This window comes from Strongylocentrotus purpuratus, unplaced genomic scaffold, assembly GCF_000002235.5.
Source record: "Strongylocentrotus purpuratus isolate Spur 01 unplaced genomic scaffold, Spur_5.0 spur5_scaffold_7, whole genome shotgun sequence".
Taxonomy (NCBI): domain Eukaryota; kingdom Metazoa; phylum Echinodermata; class Echinoidea; order Camarodonta; family Strongylocentrotidae; genus Strongylocentrotus; species Strongylocentrotus purpuratus.
The window spans coordinates 37,683,925-37,711,477 of record NW_022145613.1 but is presented as its reverse complement, the minus strand read 5'-3'; the positions used below and the strand labels follow the sequence as shown (position 1 = coordinate 37,711,477).

The 27,553-nt window shown below is 36.6% G+C and overlaps 2 protein-coding genes across 6 annotated transcripts in view; one reads left to right on the top strand and one right to left on the bottom strand.

Moving 5' to 3' along the window:
* Positions 1–22,803, bottom strand: LOC753472 (general receptor for phosphoinositides 1-associated scaffold protein). 2 transcript variants are annotated; one of them, XM_011665946.2, is made up of 6 exons: positions 22,328–22,803; positions 16,591–16,652; positions 9,444–9,598; positions 4,979–5,072; positions 3,302–3,368; positions 1–1,082 (listed from the first exon to the last, which is right to left on the bottom strand). In XM_011665946.2, the coding sequence occupies exons 1-6, from the start codon at positions 22,394–22,396 to the stop codon at positions 825–827; spliced, it is 705 nt and encodes a 234-aa protein (XP_011664248.1). In that variant the 5' UTR covers positions 22,397–22,803; the 3' UTR covers positions 1–824. The 2 variants fall into 2 exon arrangements, with proteins under 2 accessions (XP_011664248.1, XP_001182336.2); XM_001182336.4 differs by lacking the exon at positions 22,328–22,803 and having other exon boundaries at positions 16,591–16,871.
* A 2,897-nt stretch (positions 22,804–25,700) lies between these two features.
* LOC576649 (low-density lipoprotein receptor-related protein 1) overlaps positions 25,701–27,553 on the top strand; it is a 58,003-nt gene continuing 56,150 nt past the window's right edge. For 3 of the 4 annotated variants that reach the window (XM_030974301.1, XM_030974300.1, XM_011665947.2), the window contains exon 1: positions 25,701–26,164. In XM_030974301.1, coding sequence (XP_030830161.1) covers positions 26,104–26,164 — 61 coding nt within the window. In that variant the 5' untranslated portion in view covers positions 25,701–26,103. The remainder of the gene's footprint in view (positions 26,165–27,553) is intronic. The other variant, XM_776933.5, reaches the window with a different exon arrangement.

Below are 27,553 nucleotides of genomic sequence, written 5' to 3'. Positions count from 1 at the left end.
TATTACAATACTGTTTACAAGTTGAGTATCATGAAAAACTACAACAAAGCTGAAGTATAATATTATGTATATCAATGACATATCTATGAAGAAAAATATAATCGGAGAGATCAGTGATCATCATGCCCATTATACTCCATGAGCCTCCAATTTCAAACGTATATTGCACCATCTACGGTAGCAAACGACCAGGCTTCTCTCCTCATACATATTCATTAATCTTCATTATGGGCCAACTTCACTGGGTTCAATTTGGTCATCGTCCAGGAAACCTTTCCATAAAGTTTAGAAGACTAGTTCTAACATGTAAGCATATGATTTCCCAAACAAACAGGTACACGATTACACTCAGATGAAGAGGCAATGAGTGACGTAGTCAGGGGGGGGGGGGGGGGGCTTGCTCTTGGAGAGAAAATAAAAGAGAGAACGTGAGGACTAGACATCTGCCACTAGTCACTGCTAGTTGAATATTTCCAGCTTCTAAATTCCAAGAGTAATTAGATCAACCCTGGTTTATGAAAGCGAGCATTCTTTTAACTTGGATAAGTTATCATATGCATGCATAGAGAGGAAGCGAGTGGTATCTTCAATGTCCTGGCTTGATATTTCTTGTTACTGTTATCATGGTTATGCGTGTCGTAAAGAACGATGGTCGACGTCATTTTGTCATATTTTGGACCTCATCAAACGTTCGTGTCATGTCTATCAAAGCAAAGTCTTCTACAATATGTTCAGTCCTGCGTTTATCATTCATATGACTGGCACAGTCAATCAGTTCATCTTTGAGCAACGTTTCACAACGCCATGTCCATTTCCAAAAGCTCTTAGACGTCCAAAAGCGCAATTTGTTCTAGACTCTCGTTGCCAGGAATCTGGGATAAGTTGAATCCTCCTGAACTGATGGAGCTCATAGACTGTGACTTGCTGCTTAGCTGTGACGAGCCAGGGGATGAGTAGAAACCGCTGTCATCAGAGGCTAGCGATGTCATGCTATTGAGTTCGTATCTAGCTAGCCCTAGCATCACCCTCTTCTCTTGGGCTTGGAGGGCGCGATATGCCAGCTTCTTATCGTAGAGCATTCTCTGTTATAGAGAGAGAAGGAAAAGAGAGAGAGAGAGAGAGAGAGAGAGAGGGAGAGAGATAGCAAATATAGAGAAAAGGGGGGGGTAAAGAGAGAAAAGGTAAAATAGAGGGAGACAGAAAGGGAGAACGGAGGGGAATGTGAGTGTAAAAGGGATAGAGAATGGGAAATAAGAAGAAGAAAATAAATCATCATTATATTTATGGAATACTCCTGAAAAAGAATTTTAAAAAGACATTTCCCAATGACGTGAATAAAATCCCCCATCTACCAATGTTACCCAAATCAATACTTCATTTTCGCTTGTAATGTTCCCATGGATGTTTCACACATCGACAAGTCACATGTTTCATTTTTTTTCAACCAGGTTCCTGGATCTCCCACATATTTCCGATTTGTCTCAGTTTATAAATCCTTATCCAAACTTTCCCTTTTCGTTTCCTTCCCAGTTAATAACAATGATGCAACTCAGACAGTCAAAATGCCCCACCATATATCAAATTACAAAATGTTAATATTTTCTATATCAATTTTATTAAGGGGCATTTGTAGTTACAAAGTGCCTCTCTTTGCAGTGAAAGCGTTACGCGCCTCTTTAAATCACGATTAAAATGCTCTCTATATGTTTAAATCTCCACAAAATAATATACTTTTTGGAGACTTACAAATCATTACTTCAACATTCTGTTTCGACTCCCTTTTATCTTAAACGCGAGGTCACAGTTTACATGTTACATGGAAAATAGCTCTTCCTAGTGTGCCCCCCCCCCCCAAAGAAATAAATAAATAATAAATGAACACTACACTGTAAAAAAATAATAGTCGAAATAACTCAATAAAATTGAGGAAAAGAATTGCCTTATTTTTATTAAGTAAATATTACCTACGGCATCTTAAGTAGAATTTACTTATTTTGCTGAATACATTTTTACTCAGTTAAATCGAGTTACATTAACGTAAATAATTTAAGTATTGTAATCATTTTAGATAAATAAAAATAAGCTATGATAGGATTACATATTGCACGATTTGGTACCCATCTAATCTAACAAGTAACATCCACTAATCATTCACTACTTCTATTAAAGATTAATAACTAATCACTAACACTACTTCTATTTAAGATTTAACCGTATATATATATATATATATCTACCACCATCACAAACTATTACATACGCTTCAATTCGACACATATTGAAAGGCTCCAAATTTTATATATACTTGATCGTAGCATCTTAAAAGGAAAATTGGTTGACAATTTCCTGAAATATCAAGTTTTGATTTGTTTTGAACTGGGTAACAATTAAAAATTGTCTTGTCTTTGCTTAGCCATGTTAAATGAATTAGTAAATGTTTTAAAGTCCTTAAATTTTCATTCAACCACAAAAAAGAATTGTTTTATTTAAAAAAGAGTTTAATTTGGTCTTAATGAATATTCATAAATTATGTAAATATTTCTATTACGCACTGCATCGGTCCTTACTTTAAAAAGATAAGAATAATCAACATAAATTGTTTGAGTAATACGTATAATTTCTGATTTTGAGTTAAAATTACTAAATTAATACAAGCTGAAATTACTTAAAGTTCTTATGTATTTGATTTTACTTAAATATTCCACGTATGTTCTACTAAATTGAAAGTTTGAGTTAACAAGACTTAAATTTAGTGCGTAAGTGGCAAAACTAATGTTTACAAGTAAATTCTACATGGAAAAAATACGTAAAAATTACCAATGAACAAATTATTTTTTACAGCGTATGGTTGGATTCGATTAATTATTGTGTTGCAATAACCTACAGAAACAGGAAGAACGAGAAAGCATTTAGCGAAACTCCAAACACAAAAGTGAAAGTGAATTGTATATGCGTGTACAGGAGGGACATATTCACAATATTTATTAAAGGTCATATAAATACAACAGAACAATGTTTTTTTGTTTAAATAGTATAATTATGTTACCATACCCACCCTCGTAAAACGGGTTTGTATTGGCGTAACCCTATAATGGAGAAAAGGCCCATGGCTTTAATCTACATCCAACTTTCGACTGATCGATGTCTTGCGACTGTCCACCTGTGGATGACTCAACGCCGTACAAAATAGGCCTATTATCTGTTTTCAGATTTCGGGAAACTTTTTAGAATAAGCCATGAATTCAAGTAATTTCCATGTTTTGATGAAGATCCTTGGTTTGTGATTTGGATTTTACCTTACCTTTAATTTTACGAGCTTTTTGTTGTGTTCCACTTTCTTTACACAGTCTTCAAAGAGGAGTACCAGTCTATGGAAGAAAACATATTACATTCATTAGCAAACAATACAATCAAATTAGTGCAGGGGCTCGAAACCCCTACCTTCATATCTCCGGCAAGCGTTCAAACAACTTGACTACCGCACATCTTTACTGGTGATTGCGGCGTTATTATTTATTTTTACCGCCTAATGGTTGCAATCAACACTCCCGCAAAAAACTATGATAATGTAGCATGATTGTCTGCACATTACTTCAGCACAATCACTTTAAAACTTGCAGAAATAAAGCTAGTGAGGAACAATGCGTCGTGCCAATTTATATATCTATGGTAATGATTCTATCACGTGATCACATGATTGTCAGGAAGGATGGTCTCTAATGATATCATCACCAGAATCTTCATGGATTTAACCTCTCCCTTGGTCACACCCAACCCTCAACCCTTTCAAGAAGTGCACTTGTTTCCCATGATTCCAAACGGAAAGCGTTAATGATATTGTAGCAGACAGTTCGACCTTCAAAATGTGCTCATCTGATTAAGGCAGACAGCACAGCGATGATTGCGCAAAAAATATCGGGCTTTCCCGCCAAAAAAGTTAAGGCGACATATAAAGCATGAGATAATGGTTATTTCTGTTTATCATCGGGTCAAACATTCATATTTCTTTGTTGCTGTTTCTGCATGATTTGTTGTTGTTGTTCTTTGTTTTCATGTTTTGTTTTAGTTAGTGAAAAAAAAAAAACACTTTACTCCCCCATCCTCTTTTTAATTTTACTATTTTGTATTATTGTTGTTTTGTATTCCTAATATTATTACCATTTTTTCTTTATGACTTACACGATACCACAATTTCCCTCCTACTAGACTATGCATAATTTGCTTTTTTGTTGAATGAATCATGGAACACCCTTTTAAAGCATGCAATGTGCAATACACACTATGTTGAAACGGAGAAAAAAGTGAAGATTGGTCAATATTCTAATCGCACCGGAGCTACAGGCATCGCACCACGGTTTAGCTGGTTACATTAAATAAGCGTTGAAAACACAGAACAGACGATCATTTCCTTATTTCATACTATGCCAATTTGGCGCGAAAAATCCTTCCCAGGAAGCCCAGCTGACATTTTATCAAGTAAGTGATGAGCACGAACCATGTAGGCATATCCATCTCAAATTACTAAGTTCAGAGACTGTCGTATTGGCATGAAGTACTTGGTGAAGTCCTTATCTATTCTAGAACATTGTATAATATACAGGAAGAATATTCCGAAAGTAAATGAAATACCAACTGATCAACTGACAAACTTGAGTTATATGCAGTGCATGTATACATTTCAATTTCATTTCCCACGATGATCATAGTCGAATATTTGAACCCGACAACATAGCTTTGATCGGAATCTTTCTTATGTTCAGTGCAGTGACCAAGAAGAAATTCAAGATTTTGGATGATACATTAGTTGTCTCTTCTTAAGGTACAATTTGGAAAACGAAACTTATCCATGAACATGCATTTCCAAAACTTATCCATGAACATGCATTTCCAAAACTATCCACAAAAAAATCATTTCCGAATCTCATATCCAAAGAATTTAACATTCGTTATAACTGAGATAACTGGGGATAAACTTTACCTGAGAGCGTTTGGGGAGACGGTGATGAGGTGGACGATAGTCTCGTGCGATGCTCGCTCTACACAGATACCATTCACAGAGAGAATGATGTCACCTAAAGAGAGAAACAAAAGATAAATGAAAGATAGAGAACTTAATATGATCATGGAGCACATAGGACATACGAGATATTAAAGGGAAATTACATCATTTTGATAAAAGGTGAAATGTTAGTTATCAAAAGACGAAACAGTTTAAGATAAAGAAAAATAAATTATGTAGTAGGAAGCAGAAATTGTTGTGCTTGGAACGATAACTGAGTGAGAACGGGAAAAACGTTGGGAAAAGAAAGAAGAAAGAAAGAATTGAGAGGAAAGGGAGAAGGTAGAACTTTTCATGAAATAATCGCGACAATGTGGTTTATTCTTGATTACAAAACATCTATGTCTTTTCTGAAGTTTGTTGATCAATCAATATGACTCTTTAGATTAATCAATAAAGTTCTAAGGAGATATGTACTTTGACTAGCGGGAATAAAACATTATTCTTACAATCATTATTTTCATAAAAAGAGGGAAAATAAGAGGAGAAGGGATAGTATAAATAATTATACAGAGAGAGAGAGAGAGGGGGGGAGAGAGAGAGAGAGAGAGAGAGAGGGAGAGAGAGAGAGAGGGGAGAGAGAGAGAGAGAGAGAGAGGGAGAGAGAGAGAGAGAGGGTGAGGGGGAGTGAGAGAGGGGGAAAGATAACAAAGAGAGCGTAAAAGGAGGAGTTATAAAGGGATAAAGTAGTATGAGAGCATCCGTCTATAGCTGTCAAATCAAATCAAATCATGAGGGATGAATGCTTGAGTGGTGGGCCATGATTCAGACAACTAAACCGTGTTCTTCATTGAACACTTCCGCATGGGCTTCTCCTCTCTTATTAGAGACATACAGCATCCATTATTAGAGACAGATACACCCCTAATCACTCTCACGATATTCACGGCATCCATTTCAGTATGGACCAGTTATCTCGAGGTCAGTAAAGGGACATTCCTAGTTCATGTATCAAAAATAAAAGAGTGAAAATAAAAGAGACAAAATGGTAGCCTCCGCTGTCCAGGGCTCTTATATTCATCTCTTTACTTTTTAAAGACGTACATCTGTTGGCAAAAGCAGGTGCTTGCTTTAATAACAGTACTGTCAAATGCACTCTTTTATTTTTGTTCAACGAAGTTATTTTCGTATTCCGTGCCTTTTTGGTACTTCACGAACATAACATAATAAAACTCGAAATCGTTTTTAACAGTGCTTTAAAAAAGGCAGCGTCATGGTCAATTTCTGCAGAACATTAGACTTCCGAAGGTTAGCCAAGACCACACAAGTTGGCATGATTATAATACAATGAATTTATACAGTAAAACCAGGCATTCCTTGACTCAGTACATTGGGTGTGTTAATGTGGTTACGAAAGAGACACAACTTGAAAATGAGAATTTGGATGATGGCCAGCTGCACTTGAAGGACCTTTCGACTAGACCTTCAGAATATTTATCGGTCAAATAAGTTTAAAGGAAATCCGTTACAAGCAATCTCTAATTTATGATATGCGATTGGGTCCAAACCAAATGTACCGGAACTCGAAGAGGACGAGAAAGTCCCAGATCCTTGTTGGCAATGATGGTCAATGACAATGTGCAATATACCTTTAGGATTAATGAGAAATGCGAGATGTGATAGGAAGTTTGGCTCCGCTCTTTGTATGACAGTTTGAGAACATCTTTCCCATTCGTCTAACCTAATTCTGTCAAGGTATGACATGGACAGGCTCAAAGTGCCTGTGAAGAAGGAAATTGTAAATCGCCAAAATCGGATTCTGGATCATCCATGCCTAAAATAACTCCTAACCAGGTTCATGTTCCATCTCGAAATTTTATTCGCTTCATTTCCAGGGATATCAAATGGGGAAAGTATTGTTCGTGTTCTCCCGAATCACCATCTGTTTATCTTTCATTGCCTTTCCCCAGTCTTTCTTATTGCATCCCTACCTTTCATAATCTCTCTCTCTCTCTCTCTCTCTCTCTCTCTCCGCCTCTCTCTCTCTCCTTCTCTCTTTCTTGCTCTCTTTATCTTGATTTCCACCACTGCTTTCCTCCTTCACTCACTGTCATCATTCACTACCACTCACGTTACAGAAGGAACTCCTCCTAAACCCTCTTGTCACGCAAGTCTACTCTGAATCGATGTTCCAGAGCACTTCTCAGTATGTTCGAAGATTCTTTAAGAGGTGGAGACATGCGTGAGATTCGTCTTAATGTCATGGCCTGAACTTCTATAACCCCATGTTTGCCAGCAGGAGGAGTAGACATAATCGGGATGCCAGCTTTCCTTCCCGCGGAAGTACTGGGAGCGATGCCTCTAAAGAACTCAACAAGCACTGACCTGGACAAGGCCGTCATGACCATCTCCATGAACTTGAATATTGACGAAAATTGAAGTCGACCATGTTACCAAAGTTAAAGATGGGGTACCAATGAGGAACATTGTTGGTTATGGATTCGATGTTTCAAAACTTCATTTATCCAATATTTAACAATCATCAGAACAAGACTTTGATCAACAACCGGACGAAATATCACGTAGACCTATGATGCATCCTGTCCAGGAGTTACGATTGATGCGAATCAATCGCACATCCCGAACTAGTCACAAAGTTTCAAGAGACTATTTCTTGTCTTTGGACTAATACGATACACAAGTTGGGTTACTACTTATTATTCCGTTCAATCGCAACAGTTTCTAAGGGATTTCATTGGTTTCGTTAATATAATGTAAATTAAAGGTGTAGCATTCAATCACAGTTTGCTTTACAGCATGACTAGTGACCTGATCTATACCTTGTATACTCATAATTATGTTAACGATATTAAGACATTATGAAGTCCCTTATGCCGTCACCTTTGTCCTCGCATGTCTAGCCTCATTTCGCTCATCTATTTTCTATCCTTGATCAAAAAACGACGTCACCCTAACAAAAAAGATATCCCAAGACATCAATCTATAATGACCGACCCCATCCTAAAAGCAAGGAGACACAAATTATTTGAGAACCCGTGAGGGAGAGTAACTCATTCCCTAAGTTTGTAGCGTACGTCCGATGGCCTGAAAATCGTCCAATTTCCTTTTGCAGAAGATAGGGATGACCTACATCATTAAAAGCTCTAACCACCTCCTTATATTCACTATGTCCACTTTTGCTTAGAGATTATCTCAAAATGATCCTCTTTTCGCAAAATCATCCTCGAAATGGGTGAAGGTGTAAGTGGTTTTGAAAGGAGAATGGTTGACGTTCATTGAATGTGACTTTTACTACGTTGAGTTTTCGTAAAGATGTGTTTAAATACGACGGTAAACAGGTAGCAGTCTTGTACATCGTCCGGTGCCAACGAAATACATCTAGAAAGGTATTGCATTGTGCACTTCGATCTGTTTCAATGTTTAGATCACATCCTTTGTATTATTATTTTCGAAATAATCTAAGAAAGAATTGATGAATAATCGAATAAATGCAAATTTTACAGAAAAAAAGAATTTGTTGCCTTGTATGTGTGCTCTTATCTTACATTTTGATCCTACCCCCCCCCCCCCCATCTAATCTCTCTCTCTCTCTCTCTCTCTCTCTCTCTCTCCCTCTCTCTCTCTTTCTCTCTCTCTCTCTCAATCTCAAACTCATTTCAAACACATCTTTCATCTTAAAGGTCTTTCATAAAAGTGAATTCCTACTTGAATATGTTCGTCACGTGCTTCCTTTTGATGCCTTGCTAAAGTTTTTCACCGCTTTGTATGATATATTGTCGTTATAATCAATTGTCACTCTTCAGCTATTTATTCTTTAAAAAACGATATATTTTGATATATTGGTCAAATTATGCAACATCATGGATATGAAAGCGATGATCAATTCGATGACACTAAATCCTTGTTTATGGCCTGGATTGGGCGGGTACGATGCATTCTAGAGCAGACAGGGACTGTCGCGTTTGATTACAATTCATTCTGGTTGTCATGGTAACTATGTCATGACAAAAGATTAGTCGAGGCATGAAGAGTTCTATTACAGGAAGCTGGCTATCCGTGCATGGTGATGATTCAGTTTGGTCCTTGGTGCTACATGTCCCAACAAATGGAACACTCTTCGAATCGACAATGTCTTCCCTTCTTTCCAGACAGGGACTCGAACCAATGTACTCAGCAAAAGGTTCGCAAACAGTCATTTGGAAGAAAAGGTAGTTGGTCTTAAATAAGGAGGGGTGCATTGTCATATTGATGAGGGCATGAAACAGGAAAATGTTGTAATGTCATAACAAGAAAACACATTAAAAGACTCAAAGGAAGATGAGAAGAAGAGGATGGGACTTTAATACCTCAGTTCTTTAATCATGATAGAGAAAAATAACATGTAAACAAAAATTTGATATCATTTCATCTGGTGTCTACGTACCTGCTCTCATTCCAGATAGGTATGCTGGCCCATCAGGATGAACATCACAAACATAGGTACAAAGCTCTACTTCATTCCGGCCTTTGTGATGTATAGCATACGTCTGTAGCTCGAAACCAAACGTTCCAAGTTGCTTCTCTACGATGATTGTTCTCCTGATAGAGGAAGAAAATCATGTGAAACATGCAAATTATTGCAATCAGAAACTGATACATAACGGTTCTTTTATACTGTATAAAGGTACTAAGAATATTTCCGCCACGAAATTTATATCATTATTTTTATGAAGCGAAGCGAATAGTCCCGAAATGGGGGCTAGGGGCCGCAGCTCCCCCCCCCCCCCCCCACTCCTTTTGGAACCACATGCTTCTTCTTAGTCTAGCCTAATTGTCTCCATTTATCTCTCTCTTTCTTTCTCTCTCTCTCTCTCTCTCTCTCTCCCTCTCTCTCTCTCTCTCTTTCTCTTCTTTGTCTTTCTTCTTACTATCTCTGAGTTTCAAATGTATCCCTCCTTTTAATATTCATTATATCCATGTACTAATTAAAAACACGTATACCCTGTCCATAAATCTTATCGCTTTTTACGTACACCGTCTGATCCGTCTGATGCGTTGCCCTTAGGAATGAGAAGAAGAAACATTAAGCAAGTGAACCAATCGTTCATACACGATGACCAATGATGCGGTATCAATGGAAAATAGCCAAACAATTCTGACTTCAACAAGATCAATCAGTAGGTTGGCAACGCACATTGCCTTAAACAAATCATCGTCGTCATATTCAGCTTGCTACACGCCACCCGGACGGATGTGGCCTGTTTGTGATTTGACGACACCTGCTCTTCATTTACCTCTCAACTCTGGTCACTATCTTCAACCGCTCTAGCCAATATTCTTTATCTTATTCTCCTCACAATCAGTTATTAAATTTGTCTTCAAATCTATGGTCTCATCATTCTTAATCTGTCCACACCTTAGGTTTAGTCCTTGTCTGCTCGTCTTTCTTGCGTCTTCCCTCTCCATTCTTCTTCCTACCCTTTTTTTTTTCTTACCCCCATCCCTTATTATCTTTTTTTTTAAATTCACCTCCCAGTTAGCTTCAACCATTTAGCTCTCACATACGATAATCGCATATTTTAACTATCTGCAAGTAAGCAATGCCAGTTGCATAAAATAATGATGACCGGTTATATCAGTTTTGTCGGAGTATTATGGATAATATTATACGCTGTTCCTTTCTTTAATTAGCACGCACCTGTTTTAAGTAGGCGGGGAAGGGTTAACATCGGGTAGAACGGAATGCCCAATGGGGGCAGATAATAGTAACGGAAAACGTACCCTTCCTAGTCTAGGTCGACCCGCTGAGATTCACCCATGTCAAGGAATACGAGTTCCCACTAGGGTGTCGGGATGTGTACCCTTAAAGATAAAGAATACTGAACGAAGGGCGTGGTTCTTCAAATTAATTTGTTTGGGGAGTGAGCCAACGCTGTGAAGGGGATATCCGTGAATGTTTGACCCCAACAATAACAAATAAACAAACAACAAGAACTTTGGTAGGCTATTCGGACAACTAACGACCCAGGAAAGGACCCTCGTATGTTTATTACTCACATTAACCATAATTTGTGTAGTCATTAAACATTCGATTGGATTACGGTTGATGGCAAACAGTAAACCGACCAACATTTCAAGTGAAATCTTAATTTTTCTTAATAAAAAAATAAAAATAAACCTCCGACGTATTTGTTTTATAATAAGAAAGTGTAAGGTAAGCATGTACTGTGTATGACTTAATAACTTCCTAATCAAATTATGTAGTTTACAGAGGTGCCCCTCATGATTTTCTGACTTGGTTAGAATTGAAACTTGGCGTTCCCTTGCTCATGCCGTAGAAGAAGTTTTCTTGTACAGCTGAGCTAATACTAGTAATTCAATACATTAACTCATTCAAGAATCAAGGTATCTGAATCCTGTACGGGATCGGATGTGGTTTCCAAACTGAATACCTCTCCTCTGCTGATAAACATGATATACATTTTAATCGTTGGAAAGGTAAATCATATTCAGGCAAAAAGATGAAATATTCTTAATACACTGATATAGTCTGAATGATATACATTATACAGTGTTTGCGTTTGCTTTGCACACTCATGTGTATCGTTCTTGTTCTGCATAATTATAGTGCATTGATATTTACAACAGTTCAATGACTCTGATCTGATCTATATAAGTTGCATGATAACTGTAATCATATACCATTCCACTTTACAGTGCATGCACCAATTAAGGCTCAAATCTGAACGTCGGAAGTACTGATAATTATTAGTCGTATACATTATTAGATTCGAGTACTCCATGTGTTCAAGAGGTATACTATAGCAGAACTATAGCTCACATTCATATCCGTTGTATTATCATTATTATCAGATGTGTTATATTGCCATTGTATGACTTATGTTGCCTGGTTGTCGCCCAGTTGTGCGTTAATTAGCTTCATCACCATGGTAACCTGACATCGGTTATTCTTCCTTTTCCGTTTATGAGCGCTTAATTATTTGGTGCACTGCGATAATTTTCGATTATCTTTTTCTGTTTCTATTCTCTTTCTTTTTTCATTTTCTTCTGTAGTTAAAATTTCCTTTTAATTATCGTAAAACCATATTTTGTTTGACATTGCTATAAATCGGGTCGTTAATCCTGTAAGATGTAAATGAAAAGTGATTGCTTTTCAAGGACACACGTGTTAAGTTCTGTCTCTCATCACCCCTAGGCCTTACTGTACATCCAGACGGAGGATGAGCACGAAACGCATGATTTACATGCACGGCGTACAAGGTCTATGATTAATCTACCACACGTTACTGACGAGCCACAATCCACCTCAAGATATCAATTAGTGCAGTCACAACCGAAATAGCCAGGAGTGCGGGCGAAGGAAAAGAGAGGTCTTTCGTTTGGATCTAAGCATGAATCACCCATAACCAAACCTGCGTGTCATTTGAAATGATTCCTGAGGGACTGCAAGTGAAGCATGAATGAGTTAGCGTTTCATTTCCATCTTCAATTCGAAGAAGATGTAGCAATGTCACTCATGATTCAAAATAGAACAGTAATGTTGAAAGATACTCATGATGTAATGTCATGAGCCAACATTAGACAATTTTCACATAAGTCGTGGAATATTTCAGCTATATATATATATATATATAATTATATATATATATATATATATATATATATATATATATATATATATATATATATATATATATATATATATATAACATTTATCATGTGATAATATATCTATCTGTAAAGCACTGAGACGCATCGTTGATGTATTAAGCGCTATTTTTTTAGTTTGTAGGAAACAGCTATTTATTAGGGCACCCAGTGTCCATCCCTATATTATATAAGACGAATAGTTCTTATTGAATCTGAGATTCGATCTAGCACGGGACTATCGTAAAAGGTTCTACTCTGATCCCGTGTATGCATAAGGATACTCTGCGTTCAGAGAGGGACACGCCCTCAGGCAAGTATTGGGCTGTCGTTATGTACATGGCCGACAAAACAATTAATTATATTTCATTAAGGTGTTTGATTTATGGATTATGTTGCAGACGACTCGAGAACTTAGAATAAGATTGAATAAGAACCAAACAACCCCGGTTTTCATCAGATGCTGGATGTTTATATCATAATTTTACACTATCACAAGTTCATTTTTTGGTAAAGTTACAATGAAAATTTTTAAATGTCTACCAGTGATAAATTGAACGGATAATGAATAACGAAGAGGTCGTGTATGGTGACCGTTGGTGTCAGTTTGTTAGAAAAGGAAAATTAGATTAATCTACGCTGTTTGTGACTCATACCTTTTCTCGTAACTTACCGTGATGGACACTAGACAGACAAATTATGAAATTACCACGAACCCAACAAATTACGCTTCGTACCCTTTTCCCCTCCCACTAATCGGAGGTCTTTAAGCTGTGGTCGGGAGAAGACTCATTGTTTAATCTTTATAAAAATTAAAAAATAAGAAAATAACAAACCGGCCTTTAACAATCCAATTGCAATGTCATACAAACTGTAGGAATCTTCTTCTTTCTTTTTTTTTTTTTGGGGGGGGGGTAATAATTTATGATCCTTGCGGTGATCTAACTGATGAAATATTGACAATAATGTCAAGGGCATTTCAGGATTAATCAACCGCGTTATCATTTCGCACATCCTAATGCTTAAGGGTGAAATCGAGTCCGTCTGGACTGGAAAGGATGAGGTTAGGAGTAAAATCTTCTATTATTAGTGGTTTAGAGCGTGAACTCATCTTCAGCAAGCTGGGATGGGTCCACTAGACAATGCTGCTCCCTGGGAGACTATCCAATCTTTCCTTGACGAGAGGACCGTATTCCCAAGGACTATATATGGGGTGATCTAGAATTAACTATTTCTCTCCTAAAAAGGGGGAAACAGTGTCTCCTGACTATTAGGATTTACACGAAACTCTTTCAATACGAAGGAGATTGAGGTCGGGTCGGTTCTGACAGGTAAACCTTTGAGACAGTGGGCTTGGGGTTTCAGACGTAAGGTTTCAATCCCAAGGCTGAAGTTAGCAACTATTTGGGGGATGGATTGCTTGAGTGATGGTTACCAATTAACTTCCGCTTATAAAAAGACTCGAAGATCTTCAAGATGTGAGGAGGCTTTGGAGTAAGATGTCAGACCTTGATATTTGCTCAAAGAACACACTTCGAGATCAGGGGTAATCTTTAAAGCATGGTATATGACATCCAGTACAATACAAAATACATGAAATAAGATATTCTTGATAGTTGTGAATAGAAGGATAATCTAAAAACAGATGCTAACCCTTAAGACTTTTTGTAACGACAGGTCTTTAGCCCTGTTGCCTTTTTATAGTTTTGGAGACAATCGTGATGCTGGATATACATCCATTAAAACAAATATATATCGTTGTATTGGTCTCATGACTTGCAATACAATTTGAAAGATTTGTTAGAAGTAAAAGCAGACGGTACCAGACCAAGAGGCAAACCCAGAAGTAGAATGACATTGCCAGAGTGCACTGGGATGGCAGAAAACAGAGATGTGTTGTAAAATGTTGCAATCAACCTTCGTACTTACAGAAAATACCTTGACAGATATATTATTCTAATGACACCAGCATTTCAATGAGTACATGGACAAACCCCACACTGATTATAAACAGAAGGATGATTCTTTCGGGATATGTCATGTGTCTCAAAATAATGTCAAAGAAATTATAAATAGAGGAAATGGCGTTTTAAGGTTTGATTAGTCCCAAACCACATTTTAAGAGAAAGATCTTTTCTACATCTGTCATTCTATTATCTTCTCTCCCACACTCAACTCTTTATCTAACCGCCCATTTCCATTCATTTCCTTACCATTTTGTAATCAAAGTCTAACCTGGTGGTTAATCCCCCCCCCCCCCAAAGCAATAAGTAATTACTTTATTTTTATCATGAACAAGTGCGTCTGACACAAACGTCAAATGATAATCTTGTGGTTTGTATTCAAGAAGATGTCGGAAATAAACTTGGCAAGTAGAACAAGAACCTTCAGATGAAGACGTATACACTCACACAGGTGTTTGCTACTCACGAATGGGTAATTATCTTAACCAATTAGAAATTATCACCGTCTTAATTTTAGTTTGATCACGATGCAGGTATTATCTCGTGAAAAATTATAATACGGCAAAATATAAAGGTTTAGAAATAAAATTGTTTTAACCCATGTCAGGATTTCAAATTTAAAAAAAAAATCATCTGTTGTGACACATTATAAAAGGGCTAAATATAAAACTTTGAAATAAAAATGATTAGAATTTTACAAACATGCCAGGATTTTAAATGAACAAACCAATACATAAAATTGTATGCAAAATGCATTAAAATTTTGCTTAGTTCATCTCTGTCTCTGAACGATCCCATTTAACAGATAAAACGGATAGCCAAAAAATAGCACATTACAAACCATCTTCCTCTCTCTCCCTCCTCTCTCTCTCTCTCTCTCTCTCTCAGTCTTTCTCTCTCTGTCCTTCTCATTCTTTCTTTCTCTCTCTCTCTCTCTCTCTCTCTCTCTCTCTTTGTCTTCTCTCTCTCTCTCTCTCTCTCTCTTCCTCTTTCTTCTTCTCTCACTTCTCTTCGGTGACTGTACACTATTATTGTAAGGGGGTGTTGAGGTCACAAACTTAATGAACACTTCTTTGCCATGGCGTCCCTCAACTTAATAACTGCCGTGAGTCCCCAATGATCATGTTGCCTCATAACATCAATATTGAGCTCTGTCTAATTAACAGATTAATTAATTCTTTGTCTTCAGAGGGCCCCATCTCTGTCTTAATTATCTTAGCCCCCACGTGGCTTATATTGCTGACAGCTATAGGACCCAATTTACATCCAACATTGTTCTTTTATCATCATTGGCTCATGTTCGCGAATTCCTTCCTTTCCAAACATTGTAATGCAAAAGTCCCGTCAATATGAAAATATTCCTACTCTTTTAGAAGCATTTCAACACAATTCAGTATCACGTGTGTCAAGATCATTGAATGCGCGCATGGACCATTTTAACTACAATACCAAAATTTATATGAAAAGGAGAAGACTATTTATAAACAGATAGGTAATAGGGCTTTTTTTTTCTTCTTCTGTTATAGCCCCCTGAAACCCGGAACTCCTACCCCCTGTACTTAAGAATTGCCATACTTTCACAGTTTGCAAGAAGTCTGAAAATACATCTTTTCTAATTTGTTGTAATATTGCTCTCTGTTTGTAATTAATATAAGCTTTGTATGACAATATTCTCTAGTTTTGTTTGTTGGTAAGTATTTCTTGTTTATGCGCTTTGTGTCTAACGGAAAGGCGCTTTATAATATACAACAAACACGTCTATTTCAGTAGAAAGTCGCATATCACATGACAGGGAAAAGATGAGATAGGTGAAGTGGATGAACTTTTAGAATGGTTTCTTTCGGAGTCTTAGTTTGTTAAAATGGTTATGAAAATCAAGCATAAAGTATTATAGCATACAATATTATTTTCCAGGACATCTTGATATACAGTTTATGAATATATATGTTTGTTTCTTACCTCTTGAAATTTTCTCTTTCATCTGTTTTGATCAGTCTGTCCTGTAACGTTTCTTCTGTTAGCTGTTGTTTCGTCATTTTCAACGTAAGAAAAGGGTAAAACAAGAATAATGAGTCACTATATTCATGTAAACATTAACTCATCAAACGAACCATCGCCTAAACTAATCATACTGGCACTATAATGATCATTATCTCAAACTGCAGCATTCCTCAATCCGACAATATACATGCACATACAACAAGCATGACGTGTATCGTTGAATGAGGAATATGTGTTTTATACAAGGATATGACTTCCCTCACATGACTTGTATCGCAATGCTGCGTAAACACAACATAACAGAAAGGAGATCAAATGTCATGGAATCGACTGGTTATCAGTTTACATTGTTGTGATATATCCATTTACAACATCTCTCGGTATAACACCGAATTAATATTTGCCTACGATTAGGAAAGTGCAATTGTTTCAATGCCAGTTTCATTTTGAGCGTTCCTGCAATGGCATTAGAAAAAAAAAATCATTTTGATTTGTATTAAAAACCAGTTATCAAGCACCATACAACTCACACACTTGTCTTGATGCTATTTAATTTCAATGTTATACATCAAAGGTCAATCATATTACAACATATTTATACACGTTTTCTGACACCTTAGCCTTTAGACGAAATATGCAATGTTTGACATTGAAAATAAGCAGATAGGTTATTTCAATTGTAAGCTACGATGTGTTTGTTTGATTATTCGATGTTCGAGCCACTCAGCTGATGTTTTTTCTTCGAAACCTGTACCCTTAAAGCATATGATGACAATTTCAAGGATAACAAAATCACTTCCAGGGATAAAGTAAATTACTTTAAGATTCAATCATACCTTTCATTTTATCGTATTAAATAACAACACAATAGATGACAATAGTCTAACCAGTGTTGACGAACACCTCTATATAGACAAAAAATAAATAACGAACGAAGAAGAATTTAAAAATAAAATAAAGGATTTAAAAATAAATCAGAGAGAGGCTTATCGACACATGAAAAGAAAAGTTACATACTGACAGTAAAGGGGGGACTTGAGCACCCTGAATAATGGATATGTGCATTATATAAATATCCAATATTATTAGACAATAGAGATATAGGACGAGAGGCGGTCAATTGGGTTTGAGAGAGAGAAAGAGAGAGAGAGAGACAGAGAGAGAGAGAGAGAGAGACAGAGAGACAAAGACAGAGAAACAGAGACAAAGACAGAGAAACAGAGACAGAGACAGAGAAAAAGAGAGAGAGAGAGAGAGAGAGAGAGGAGGGGACAGGCAGACAGACATACAAAGATTGAAAGAGGGGGAAGGAAAGGGGGAGAGCAAGGGAGAGCAAGGGGGCGTACATACAGATAGAGAAGGGGCAGTTCAATAATTATGTTAAGTATCTTTTTTGCCACCGACCTATGAAACATCATAATTACAGACAAACTCAACTCTACAAAATGACCTCTACAAAGTTTAATAAACAGTACTTTTTGTAAAACAGGAAAAGCACGTGAGATGATACATAGCTTTCGATTCGTAAAAAAACTTTCCAACAATAGTTTCTATTTGCATGTCAGTTGGTAATATTTGCTTGATTCTTATCAAAAGGTTGCCCTTGCAGAGCCATTTTACTACTTCTAACAAATTTCGAAACTCCACTTATTATGGACTAAAGAGTGAATACAAAATATACAGCGATTTTCAAGTATAACTTGCTAACCCCCCACTGCAAAAAAGATTTTGATCTGTAAAAACGGGAAAGATGCCTGAAGAATTTCACAGTTTTTCATGTTGATGAATAAATTCTAATTAAAATTGGATTTTTACATGATTCAAAATCAATGACATTATCGCGCAGTTAATACAGAAATAAAAGGCATGTATATATTTATATTATCAGTTTGAACCTTGAAGAATGAAACTGTAGGATAAAAGTGGCAAAAACACGACTGAATTCTGACTTCTTGCCAAGCAAATCCAACAGTATACAACATAACATTACTTGAAACGGTAGGGTGGGGCACTTAATTTACAAGAATAATTCAGAAAGACATGGAAATGAAACAACTGTTAAGACTAAGATGATGTATAGGAGAGTTTAGCTCGATGAGTAATGGTTCCTTGACTGAGGCAATATACCATTAGACATGTATTTTGTTGTCTGCATATAATGATTGCTAAGATTAGATTAGTATTAGATGATTATATTCTATCCTTCCCTCTCAAAGGCTTTTTATTATTTCAATAAAGCTCATTAATTGCGTCTTCCACCCTCGTTATAACACGTGGGTTATGCAAGCACGAATGTAATCCGTCAGGATTTAGACACAAACTTTTAGACAAACTTTTTAATGCAAGGCTTTATTTTGTTCGAAGACGATTATTAGGAATAACGGTTGCCATGACAGAATCATATTAATTATCGAATCATTATCCAGATGTATGATTAACATGCACATCAGAGCTATATGCCTAGAGTACTGCAAAGCGTTTAGAGATGTCGTTAACGTATTAATCGCTATATGAACCACGATTTGTTTTGGTATTATTTTTCAATTATCATTACTTTTATCATTATCATTATTTTATTATTAAATTTTTTGTTGTTATCATCATTATTATTAAAAATAATTTGTTTTTATGTCAAGCAAATAATCATTCTATCCAGTACAATGATAGATATATAGATCTATAGATGACCAGAATTGGTTTCACCTGTAAGTTTATATTTGAGAGCACGTTTTGTGTCAATCATGTCAGAAGTGATTCAAAACTAAACTTCTGATGAGATTATATCTAGGTTTGTCTTCCCATGGTCAACATTATGATTGGATCAAAGTTCCAAAGTCTCCTCCCAGTATTCCCATCAGAGGTATTATGTTTATGGGATTGGGTTGAAACTGGGTTGTACTCGGAGACGTCGGAAGTTGAACGAGTCGTATGTTTGCTTTCAGTATGATCTATGTAATCACTCTGTGAAACAAAAGCGATTAGAAAACGACAAAAATAATAAACATAGTCCTGGAAAATTATGTTAAACATATCCCCCGCACCTGTTTGTAAAGTATCGTATAGAGTGGATTGTTTATACCTCATGTAATCTTACTTGGCAAAACCCAAGGATGTTCACCGAAAAGGTTATCATTTTATTAAAATTTAGTAAAGTTAAAGGCGTTATATAAAATAAACATCTTTAGTTTGGTTCTAATTTTGGCGCCTAGAAATTAGGCGCCTTAAAAATTAACCTTATTATTATCATTCTCATTCCAAAGTCAATAATGCCTAAATCAACTAAAGTAAGTAATTAATGCGTCAATACAGGATGTGACGTGAGAGCCTCAAGAACTTAGTTTAGAGGTCAACTTTGTTTGAGGTTTCGATCTTGGCAATGAAATATATTTGAAATTACATTTCCTTTATCATTCGTTAAAGGTTAATCTATCATCAACTTTCTTTATTAATAAAAAATCACACGCATGGTTTACATGTCGTGTAGGATATCTTCAAGATACTTACTTTTCTATTGTTTTCTATTAATGTTTCTACCAGTGATATAGTTTATAATTAATTCGCTGGAAAATTCCCGGGAAAATTGTGTAAGATAGTACATCCGAAACTGTTGTTTACATTTCATGGAACCCCCGTTTAATTTTTCAATTTCACTTTGATTCAAAGTGATTTTCTCTGTTCAAAAACATGATTTCCTGGTCTTGGCAAATATAGCTATGTAATGGCAAATTATAGTTCGATGAAGATATAACGTTGGCAATTTTCCATGAGGCATGTTATGATATAATGTAACAAAGATTTATACTCAAAACTTTATTATGTTATGTTGTTCACGTGGTAAATTTTTGCCTTGGATTCGAATTTATTGGCATGGATTGTTTTACACAGTGTCATATAATAGATGTATGTCATCTCTTTTGATGATTTAAGCCTCTAAAATCAAAGTATAAATGTTTTTAAATACGTTCAGGTTACTTGCAATGATGTGAATATATTCCACTTCTATTATTATTTCTCTGATAAATAAGCAATAATAAACATGCATTTTATTCATGTAACGATTGGCAAGTTTTCATAATTTATGTGCATGATGTTGTCCTCAAATCATAATCCTCTTCGTACAAAAAAATACATTTATTGTAAGAGACAGAAATACAGTGAGAGAGAGAGAGAGAGAGAGAGAGAGAGAGAGAGAGAGAGAGATAGAAAAGAGAGAGAGAGAGAGAGAGAGAGAGAGAAGAGAGAGAGAGGTTGGGAGAGAGAGAGGGGGAGAGAGAGAGAGAGAGAGAGAGGGAGAGAGAGTGTGTGTTGAGGGGATCGAAAAAGTGGGAGGAAGTGATTATTGGATTTATATTTTCAGTAATCTTCTCTCAAACCTGTGTTAAAAGAATATATGGATCAAGTTCTCTTGAGAAGATGGTTCAAATACGGCTATTTTGTTTAGACGTCACAGAAAGCATGGCATTTATTTTGCACAACCAGAAACCGCTAGTTACATCAATTATCTTTTATTTTGAGAACATTCTGGACAAAACCACATATTGTTGTAAATGCAATTCTCATAATATTGAAAACAACATTACCGCAATGCTCAATACCAGTGTCAAATTATCACACCTTGGGGGTGTTTCACAAAGATCCTAAGTCGAACTTAACTCTAAGTTGGACTTAAACATTATGGAGAGCTATTTGTAGCATAATGATAAATATATTCAAAAGCAAATATTTTACTATTTTAGAATTTTCACAAATTTTACATTTCCACACCAAGAACATGAAATCTCCTTGATAATAGAAAATATTTTGAATCAACATTTTACAAAATATTTTCAAAGATGCAAATGGCTTTCCATAATAATATTGTTAAGTCCAACTAAGAGATAAGTTCAACTAAGGATCTTTGTGAAACACCCCCCCCCCCCCCCCCCCTTGAGTTAGGTCCTCGTGTAATCCTTCCCTAGGTTTGACTACTGCAGGATTATCACCAGTCCTGGTGAACTTTCACCGAACACAGCATCTCTCGACAGGTGAGGTGTGTGTGTGTGATGTCTGTCCCTGCATGGACGTGTTCTATGATAACAGGAGACTGGTCTTCAAAGCGATAATCGGGACTCACTTTTCACCTTATGATTCACTCATCCTGAAAACAACCAACCCTAAACAATATCCGACGAGTGATCCTCGTCAGGTAGGTAAGGAAGAACCTCTTGCAGGTACGTCATTGGCTGCCTCTATACGGACACAGGACGGTGTTAGGTCTTGTGTAAGATATCCTGATTCACACCTCTTAGGGTTAAGAAGAGAACCGTGAACTTCCAGCCCCCCCCCCCCCCCACCCCCTCTCTCCTATCGCACTCTACGGCGGGTGGGTTAATCACATTATAGGGATAATTGTTTACAATCTTGTTTACTAATTGAGGTATGGGCGTATAAAGGTGTGAAGTCTGAGCGAGAAGCAGTAGAAATGGCAACTAAACATTCTCCATTTTGTTAGCCTGACATACTTAAGGAAAACAAAATGTAAATCCTCTCAAACAAATGACGCGATGACATTACATACATTCACCCATACAGTTTATAATTCAGAAATGCAAAAACCTTTTTGGAAATGAAATATGAAATATAAAATACACATTGCTATCATTTCTAACACGATACGATATAAGAAGCTGAAAAACTATATGATGCATATACTTACAAGTCCGGAAGTATTTAAAAGAGATTCTTTCCTGCATGTTTTCTTCCTTCTTTCTAGAGTTCTCATCATGAAGATTATTTTGTAATAAAGGCTTGTAAAATTCTCCAAAATACGATTCACATCACCCCCGTCCGCTGAGGAATTCTAAACGATGTTGAGCTGACGTTGACTCTAAATCCTGTGATTTCACAAGTAATATGATGCACAGTAAAGTATATCAGTCACTGACATGTAATCTCAAAAATATTCTCCCGATACCCTTTCTAGTTCAATCACTGAAACAATAGTTGTGTCGCATATAGGTCGAATTTCCTTCCGAGTTGGTTTCAAAATGATAAACAGATATCAACTTAATGCGTGTCTAATAACCTTTATTTTACCAATCTCCATGCAGATAGAGAGTATAATTCCCGCGCTTTTCACTTGTTGCTAGTCGGTATGTAAATGACGTGTTGGGAAGAGAAGTGATTGCATGCAGTGAAGCGGTGTTTCCCCGTTACTGTGTTGAATGCGTGCGGTCGAATGATGCAAGGATATGACGTCATAAATTAACAGTGTGTGCATGGAGTCCAATGGATGCCCTCATATCACGGGCGCAGACTCAGTACTCAGTTTTCTGTCCGCTGGTAAGATCTGATTTTTTGTTGAAAATGTAGATCTTTGAAAGATTCACAATGTTAATTTGTTTTCCCATCTACTACTTTAGACAATTTTAATACTAACCAAGACACCCGCCCAACAAACAAACAAGTAAACAGATTAATGTTTCTCACTTCCCCCTACCCCCGCAAACACTTAGTAACTTAATTACGTAAATAAGTGGCTATTAGTGTACCATGAGACCATGACAACGTGCAAATATTCACATAATTAATTAAGGATTGGACAAACAAACACGTTGCTAGTTGTGTTTACCCTGATAAACGCACAGTATGCCTTATATAAATTCATCTTTATTATTAATTTTGCTTGAATATAACGGCACACAAATTCGACAAAGAGTACAAATCAAACAATAACTAAGAGTGTGATTTAGATCATGACTGACGGGTAAATCGGTCTATTTTATATTTGTAATTTTTTCTACAACTCTAATTTAGGCGATCAACAGCTTTGCATGAATAGTGCTACATTTCTGTTGATAGAATAAACAGCGAATACACGAGACAAATCTTCTTCTTTTTTTTGGGGGGGGGGGGGTGGGGGGCATTAAACATTATAAGACTATAATGATGCGTTCTCGGTTTTTTTTTAATAAATTGATTAACAAAAATATATATTATATACCAATTTTCCAATGTCGGGAAATGGGTGTCACTTTTATACATTTGCATCTTGAATTTGCGCGACCTACATGAATTTGTATATAATTATCTGAATGTAATAGCGAACATACTGACCAGAGTGACTTTTTAAAACCATTTTCGTCGTAGATGGAGCTCTTGTAGTCTGACCAAAGTGAATCATTGGATTAATAGATCGTGAAAAGGTCGTGTGATATATCAGTGGAGGGTTTGGGACTTGAAGCGCCCCCCCCCCCCATCCCCCTCACACCCCATTCTAGAGAATCCTGATCGGCCAAGTTTTAAAGACAGAATATTCCTGTTCCTCTCACCATTCTGTAAGTGTCCTCCAGTTCTTTAGAAAGCATGCACCATTCTACATCTCATAAAGTACTTCATCAATACAATTTCAGGAAGGGGGTGGGGGAAGGGGTTCCTGCTGGACGTGGCGTTTTAAGAACTAAATAAGAATTGTATTGTTTTTGCAAGACTTTGGATTTTGGGGCGTTACAATGTCCACTTAGTGGACAGCATGGATGCAAAAGCATTCCGGCTTTGTGAAGAAAATATTCAGGAAATGAAATAATTCCAGGAATTTAAGGAATACTGAAAAAGTGAGAAAAAATTATGATTATGTTATCATTTGTTTAGCTTTCGAAATGTATAAATTTACCCATTTCCTTTAAATAACGTTTAATTTAATTTTGTGCTCTCTCGCAAAGCTGGAAGTTTAAAGTGATGTTCTGGTGCTACAAAAGACGTATGACGTTAGTTTCCCTAGCTTTCATGAAAGAAGAACAACAACAAATGGCACGTAAGAGACATTTTGAAAAATGTGAGGCAATTTCATCAATAAGAAATGTGATGTCTATTTAATCAGGAAGTTTTCATATGCAAAAACACTGAGAAATCCCATATACTTAATGGAAATCAAATCAATTTTTTTGGACACAACGCAAAGTTAAGTAGAAATTTTAAAAAAGCTTACAAGAAATTAGATTTGATTAAACAATCAAAATCCGAATAATGGAACAATAATTGTATGTTTATTCCAACTCTATCATATCGGAATATAGATGGTTTTAAAAGAACATCGACACGTATGGTATTTAATAACTTCAAGTCTTCATTTTGTCTCCATTGTGTTGTTACAATAAAAAAGTAAAAAATAAAATTTTTGTTTTTGTTATTGGTCAAGGGGAGGCGAGTGGGTGTTAAGAAAAAAAAAAGAAGGAGTGTTCGCCTGGCTGATTCGCCGCTAAATATTTTCTCACGAATCGGGCCAAAATCACGGGCCTTAAAAAATCCTGGATACGCCCTTGGTCACGAGTAAGTTAAATGTTTCTGCTATTGAGCCTTAGATGATTCGGTACAAGATAAATGTGACCTATTGAAATAGGGCGCTCTACCAGCTCTGCTATATTTACCCTGACTTTAATATAGGCTATTGCTCTTTCGATTGCTGCTATATCGGTGAGGCTTATGCATAATTAAGGTAATAGATACTTTAACTAAATTTATGCATCATTCTTGACGAAAGGTTTCCCTCGACAAGTCAAAAAGGTTTCCAGAGGCTTACCAGGCATCAATGTAAGCAAAGTGATCCCATCTATAGAGATGTAATGATGTATAACATAACAGTTCTAGAGTATGGTAGTTCGATCGGGAGCACATTTCCAAATCTATACATGGATGCTTTGATACCATCGATTTATATATTCATTCTTTTTATTTCTTTGTACTGGACAGGTGTTGAAAAACTGGCAAGCGGAAAGGGTCAAGCAGGTGACAAAATACAATAAATACAAGTGTTTACAATAATAAAAAAGATGTTTGGGGTTTCCAAGAATATTGTTTGAACTTTTAAAGTCGATTGAAATGAAGGCCTTTAGTTTCAATCGTTAACTCCACCCCCTGGAAATCTAGCGCTATCTTCATTAGAAAGCACGGTAGTATAGTGTAGCGATATATTCCACCACCTGCTGAATTAATTCTGACGGGCGCCACCTCTCGCTAAGCCAATCCGACGAGTACCGTCGCACCGCTACGGTAAACATATTTTCAGACAATATTATTTCCCACGTCGGTCTCGCCTCAACCTCCTCCACACTGTTACTGTTAGGTAACATAAGCCTGTTTTCCATCGTAAGGACAACCTAGGCATTTAACAGTGAGTCGATGACGTATTTCGTGGTTTAAGTCAACAAAACCTCCCCTTTGTTCATCTGTTCCCATAAGAAAGTCCCCTGTATTTTTTGTTTGTCGATGTGCAGTGATCCGTTTCTCTAGGCTTTGTCTCCCGCGCGGTACCCGGTACCCTTTCTCCGTGTGTGGACATAGTGAGCAAAACAGCAGAGCAGCTGACTGACGAAAAAAACTGGTCAGATTGATTCGAGAAAAAGTTGTCTGGACAGCCCTACAAGAATTAAGCTGCTCAAGGACTGCATATCATGCATCGGTTATAACTCGGACAATCATTTGAAAGTTACCAATATGGCTGACATCAAAGTGTTATTGAGATATTTTGCCGTTCTCCTTGCCGTGTATCCATCAGGTGAGTTGTTATCTAATGTTCGAGGTTGTTGTTTACATACAGAGAGTGTGCGGTGCTATCGAGGTGTATCATTGTCATGATTGTCCATGATTGCTACAATCAACGTGAGAGTGATGATAACATAGTCTAGTTGGTGTTAATAAATAATAGTGATCATTTTTAATGTGCCAGTCTGTCAAAAGTGACACTCTTACCGTATAGTTGTGAGAAACTTGTATAATTGTGGGCATGTATGATGTACACTGTGAATATGACGGCCAAAGAAAGCGGACAAAATATACAGTTCCTCATTCTACCCTCAACAATTGCTATGGTAGACAAAGGAACAAGCCTTCACTGCTATTATGTACAAATGTGTAGAACAGGTGAATATGCATGTGACACCTGTACTACAGATTTTTACATAATAGCAGTGAAGGGATGTTCCTTTATCTACCATAGCAATTGTTGAGGGTAGAATGAGGAACTGTATATTTTGTCCTCTTTCTTTGTTCGTCATGTTCATAGTGATAACTATTGAGTAGGCCTAGGCCTAATTCAAGAAAGAAAGTTGATGCCATTTCCTTTTGTATAAAGAAATTTGGTGGTGTTTTGTATTTTTTGATACTCAATAATCTCCCAGGTCATGTAATATGAAATCCTCCAACAACTTTCTAAATATTAAGAGTATTAGCTATTAGATATTCCTCTTTACATTGTTGGGCCCCAGGCCCGGCCCAGATGAGTTCAAAAGTGCACAGATAGTACCGCAATGATGACATGATGCTGATATGTTTGATATGGAACTGTGAACACATGTATTCAATACATAAGCTTTGTGTGTTTCACCTTTTGTTAAAAAGATAACAACAGCATTATTCTGTAAAGCTGTTTTTTGTGTTTTTTTTTATGTGTTTGCATACATTTAAATGAAGGTTCATGCACTATAGGAGGAATTAAAGACCACCTATGCAAATTTGCTCTGAGCATAAAGGGTTCTAATTCTTATAGAGCTGCATAGAGAGAGAGAAAGAGAGAGAGAGAGAGAGAGAGAGAGAGAGAGAGAGAGAGAGAGAGAGAGAAGAAGAAGAAGAAGAAGAAGAAAAAAAATCAGAAAACTTTTAACAGTTCCGTCTGCATGCTTCACCTGAACTCAGTGATTCACACTCACTGGGTTAACCCTCTTTCTGCAACAATCTTCAAACCGGAAGAAGGCAGATGTACATGATATTCTACTTTGATCCAAATTGCTCCTTCTTCTTTCTCTGAATAAATGTGCAAAAATTAAGGGACTGCATTTGCCCTGATACAGTATGCTATAAAAATACATTATTAGTCTACAGTGTCCATGTACAGTAGGTAACCTGAAGAAGAAGGAACGATTGGTTCTTTAAAATGTATACTCTTCTC

What these genes read in the sequence shown, in the direction of transcription:
- LOC753472 (XM_011665946.2), bottom strand. Translation starts at nt 22,396, where the DNA reads ATGATGAGAACTCTAGAAAGAAGGAAGAAAACATGCAGGAAAGAATCT. An exon ending in TTTTAAATACTTCCGGACTT is followed by an intron (nt 16,653 to 22,327) that starts GTAAGTATATGC and finishes ACGAAACAACAG; the next exon opens with CTAACAGAAGAAACGTTACA. An exon ending in GTCTCCCCAAACGCTCTCAG is followed by an intron (nt 3,369 to 4,978) that starts GTAAAGTTTATC and finishes TTTCTTCCATAG; the next exon opens with ACTGGTACTCCTCTTTGAAG.